Raw genomic sequence first — 5,000 nt, 5'->3', positions numbered from 1 at the left:
AGTGGCTCAGGTAGTGCAGCTCATCCAGGATGGCACATCAATGCGAGCTGTGGCAAGAAGGTTTGCTGTGTCTGTCAGCGTAGCGTCCAGAGGCTGGAGACGCCACCAGGAGACAGGCCAGTACACCAGGAGACGTGGAGGAGGCTGTAGGAGGGCAACAACCCAGCAGCAGGACCGCTACCTCCGCCTTTGTGCAAGGAGGAACAGGAGGAGCTGCCAGAGCCCTGCAGAATGACCTCCAGCAGGCCACAAATGTGCATGTGTCTGCACAAACGGTTAGAAACCGACTCCATGAGGATGGTATGAGGGCCCGACGTCCACAGATGGGGGTTGTGCTCACAGCCCAACACCGTGCAGGACGCTTGGCATTTGCCAGAGAACACCAGGATTGGCAAATTCACCACTGGTGCCCTGTGATCTTCACAGATGAAAGCAGGTTCACACTGAGCACATGTGACAGACGTGACAGAGTCTGGAGACGCTGTGGAGAGCGATCTGCTGCCTGCAACATCCTTCAGCATGACCGGTTTGGCAGTGGGTCAGTAATGGTGTGGGGTGGCATTTCTTTGGAGGGCCGCACAGCCCTCCATGTGCTCGCCAGAGGTAGCCTGACTGCCATTAGGTACCGAGATGAGATCCTCAGACCCCTTGTGAGACCATATGCTGGTGCGGTTGGCCCTGGGTTCCTCCTAATGCAGGACAATGCTAGACCTCATGTGGCTGGAGTGTGTCAGCAGTTCCTGCAAGATGAAGGCATTGAAGCTATGGACCGGCCCGCCCGTTCCCCAGACCTGAATCCGATTGAGCACATCTGGGACATCATGTCTCGCTCCATCCACCAACGCCACGTTGCACCACAGACTGTCCAGGAGTTGGCGGATGCTTTAGTCCAGGTCTGGGAGGAGATCCCTCAGGACACCATCCGCCACCTCACCAGGAGCTGCCCAGGCGTTGTAGGGAGGTCATACAGGCACGTGGAGGCCACACACAACACTGAGCCTCATTTTGACTTGTTTTAAGGACATCACATCAAAGTTGGATCAGCCTGTTGTGTGTTTTTCCACTTTATTTCTGTGTGTGACTCCAAATCCAGGCCTCCACTGGTTAATACGTTTGATTTCCATTGATGATTTTTGTGTGATTTTGTTGTCAGCACATTCAACTTTGTACAGAACAAAGTATTCAATGAGAATATTTCATTCATTCAGATCTAGGATGTGTTATTTGAGTGTTCCCTTTATTTTTTTGAGCAGTGTAGTAAACACAAGACGCACACACATATATGCTTCTATAATACCTATGGAATGTGTTATTATTATGCATATATACTTATATATATATATATATATATACATATGTTTGTGTGTGTGTGTGTGTGTGTGTGTGCGCTGTAGGCCTGGGGTTCAGTATAGCCGGTGGTGTGGGTAATCAGCACGTTCCTGGTGACAACAGCATCTACGTGACTAAAATCATCGAAGGCGGCGCTGCACACAAAGACGGACGGCTACAGATCGGGGACAAAATTCTGGCCGTGAGTAAAAACACAGCGGAAGCTCAGAGAACGCTGTCAGAGCTCGGCTTCTCCCTGAGCTCCCCGTCTCCCCCGAACACCAACATCAGAACTCAGGAGACCGCCCGTCACGTAGCCTGGCTGACCGCCTTTAGACTGAACCGTCACACTAAGCACTAAAAAGCACTCTGAGCACCGCGACTGCACAAAGGCTTATTCTGAAGTCTCATGTTTCAGGTCATTAGCGATTCTCTCAGGTTCCCTTTCTGACGGTACGCATGTGTGACGTCCAGCGGCTGAGCTACGCCTTGACCCTTAACCTTAACTACACCTTGACCTGTTTAGTCTCCATTACGACTTCAGTGCGGACTAAATTCAGCACATTAAGACAAAGCAAACTAAAGAGTGCTGTTTATCAGAGCTCCCTCTGCTGTTTATCAGAGTCGCCCCCTGCTGTTTATCAGAGCTCCCCCTGCTGTTTATCAGAGCTCCCCCTGCTGTTTATCAGAGCTCCCCCTTCTGTTTATCAGAGCTCCCCCTGCTGTTTATCAGAGCTCCCCCTGCTGTTTATCAGAGCTCCCTCTGCTGTTTATCAGAGCTCCCCCTGCTGTTTATCAGAGCTCCCCCTGCTGTTTATCAGAGCTCCCCCTTCTGTTTATCAGAGTCGCCCCCTGCTGTTTATCAGAGCTCCCCCTGCTGTTTATCAGAGCTCCCTCTGCTGTTTATCACAGCGCCCCCTGCTGTTTATCAGAGCTCCCCCTGCTGTTTATCAGAGCTCCCCCTGCTGTTTATCAGAGCTCCCCCTGCTGTTTATCAGAGTCGCCCCCTGCTGTTTATCAGAGCTCCCCCTGCTGTTTATCAGAGCTCCCCCTGCTGTTTATCAGAGCTCCCTCTGCTGTTTATCACAGCGCCCCCTGCTGTTTATCAGAGCTCCCCCTGCTGTTTATCAGAGCTCCCCCTGCTGTTTATCAGAGCTCCCCCTGCTGTTTATCAGAGCTCCCCCTGCTGTTTATCAGAGCGCCCCCTGCTGTTATCAGAGTCTCCCCCTGCTGTTTTTTCAGAGCTCCCCCTGCTGTTTATCAGAGCTCCCCCTGCTGTTTATCAGAGCTCCCCCCCCTGTTTATCAGAGCTCCCCCTGCTGTTATCAGAGCTCCCTCTGCTGTTTATCACAGCGCCCCCTGCTGTTTATCAGAGCTCCCCCCTGCTGTTTATCAGAGCTCCCTCTGCTGTTTATCAGAGCTCCCTCTGCTGTTTATCAGAGTCGCCCCCTGCTGTTTATCAGAGCTCCCCCTGCTGTTTATCAGTCGCCCCCTGCTGTTTATCAGAGCTCCCTCTGCTGTTTATCAGAGCGCCCCCTGCTGTTTATCAGAGCTCCCTCTGCTGTTTATCAGAGCTCCCCCTGCTGTTTATCAGAGCTCCCTCTGCTGTTTATCAGAGTGCCCCCTGCTGTTTATCAGAGCGCCCCCTGCTGTTTATCAGTCGCCCCCTGCTGTTATCAGTTGCCCCCTGCTGTTTATCAGAGCTCCCTCTGCTGTTTATCAGAGCGCCCCCTGCTGTTTATCAGAGCTCCCCCTGCTGTTTATCAGAGCTCCCTCTGCTGTTTATCAGAGCTCCCCCTGCTGTTTATCAGAGCTCCCCCTGCTGTTTATCAGAGCTCCCCCTGCTGTTTATCAGAGCTCCCCCTGCTGTTTATCAGAGTCTCCCCCTGCTGTTTATCAGAGCGCCCCCTGCTGTTTATCAGAGCGCCCCCTGCTGTTTATCAGAGCTCCCCCTTGCTGTTTATCAGAGCTCCCTCTGCTGTTTATCAGTCGCCCCCTGCTGTTTATCAGAGCTCCCTCTGCTGTTTATCAGAGCGCCCCCTGCTGTTTATCAGAGCTCCCTCTGCTGTTTATCAGAGCTCCCCCTGCTGTTTATCAGAGCTCCCTCTGCTGTTTATCAGAGTGCCCCCTGCTGTTTATCAGAGCGCCCCCTGCTGTTTATCAGTCGCCCCCTGCTGTTTATCAGTTGCCCCCTGCTGTTTATCAGAGCTCCCTCTGCTGTTTATCAGAGCGTCCCCTGCTGTTTATCAGAGTCGCCCCCTGCTGTTTATCAGAGCTCCCCCTGCTGTTTATCAGTCGCCCCCTGCTGTTTATCAGAGCTCCCTCTGCTGTTTATCAGAGCGCCCCCTGCTGTTTATCAGAGCGCCCCCTGCTGTTTATCAGAGCTCCCCCTGCTGTTTATCAGAGTCTCCCCCTGCAGTTTATCAGAGTCTCCCCCTGCTGTTTATCAGAGCGTCCCCTGCTGTTTATCAGAGCGCCCCCTGCTGTTTATCAGAGCTCCCCCTGCTGTTTATCAGAGTCACCCCCTGCTGTTTATCAGAGCTCCCCCTGCTGTTTATCAGAGTTGCCCCCTGCTGTTTATCAGAGTCGCCCCCTGCTGTTTATCAGAGTCGCCCCCTGCTGTTTATCAGAGCTCCCCCTGCTGTTTATCAGAGTCTCCCCCTGCTGTTTATCAGAGCTCCCCCTGCTGTTTATCAGAGTTGCCCCCTGCTGTTTATCAGAGTCGCCCCCTGCTGTTTATCAGAGTCGCCCCCTGCTGTTTATCAGAGCTCCCCCTGCTGTTTATCAGAGCTCCCCCTGCTGTTTATCAGAGTCGCCCCCTGCTGTTTATCAGAGCTCCCCCTGCTGTTTATCAGAGTCGCCCCTGCTGTTTATCAGAGCTCCCCCTGCTGTTTATCAGAGTCGCCCCCTGCTGTTTATCAGAGCCCCCCCTGCTGTTTATCAGAGCTCCCCCTGCTGTTTATCAGAGCTCCCCCTGCTGTGTATCAGAGTCGCCCCCTGCTGTTTATCAGAGCTCCCCCTGCTGTTTATCAGAGCTCCCCCTGCTGTTTATCAGAGCTCCCCCTGCTGTTTATCAGAGCTCCCCCTGCTGTTTATCAGAGCTCCCCCTGCTGTTTATCAGAGCTCCCTCTGCTGTTTATCACAGCGCCCCCTGCTGTTTATCAGAGCTCCCCCTGCTGTTTATCAGAGCTCCCCCTGCTGTTTATCAGAGCTCCCCCTTCTGTTTATCAGAGCTCCCCCTGCTGTTTATCAGAGCTCCCTCTGCTGTTTATCACAGCGCCCCCTGCTGTTTATCAGAGCTCCCCCTGCTGTTTATCAGAGCTCCCTCTGCTGTTCATCAGAGCTCCCTCTGCTGTTTATCAGAGTCGCCCCCTGCTGTTTATCAGAGCTCCCCCTGCTGTTTATCAGTCGCCCCCTGCTGTTTATCAGAGCTCCCTCTGCTGTTTATCAGAGCGCCCCCTGCTGTTTATCAGAGCTCCCTCTGCTGTTTATCAGAGCTCCCCCTGCTGTTTATCAGAGCTCCCTCTGCTGTTTATCAGAGTGCCCCCTGCTGTTTATCAGAGCGCCCCCTGCTGTTTATCAGTCGCCCCCTGCTGTTTATCAGTTGCCCCCTGCTGTTTATCAGAGCTCCCTCTGCTGTTTATCAGAGCGCCCCCTGCTGTTTATCAGAG

General features: G+C 53.1%; 1 protein-coding gene across 8 annotated transcripts in view; it reads left to right on the top strand.

Annotated features, from left to right (window-relative positions):
• dlg4b (discs, large homolog 4b (Drosophila)) overlaps positions 1 to 5,000 on the top strand; it is a 132,547-nt gene that overhangs the window by 111,633 nt on the left and 15,914 nt on the right. For all 8 annotated transcript variants that reach the window (XM_037541366.1, XM_037541368.1, XM_037541370.1 and 5 more), the window contains one exon: positions 1,395 to 1,531. In XM_037541366.1, the coding sequence (XP_037397263.1) occupies positions 1,395 to 1,531 (137 nt within the window). The remainder of the gene's footprint in view (positions 1 to 1,394; positions 1,532 to 5,000) is intronic.

This window comes from Pygocentrus nattereri, chromosome 9, assembly GCF_015220715.1.
Source record: "Pygocentrus nattereri isolate fPygNat1 chromosome 9, fPygNat1.pri, whole genome shotgun sequence".
In the NCBI taxonomy this organism is placed as follows: Eukaryota; Metazoa; Chordata; class Actinopteri; order Characiformes; family Serrasalmidae; genus Pygocentrus; species Pygocentrus nattereri.
This window is presented reverse-complemented; position numbering and strand designations above follow the sequence as displayed.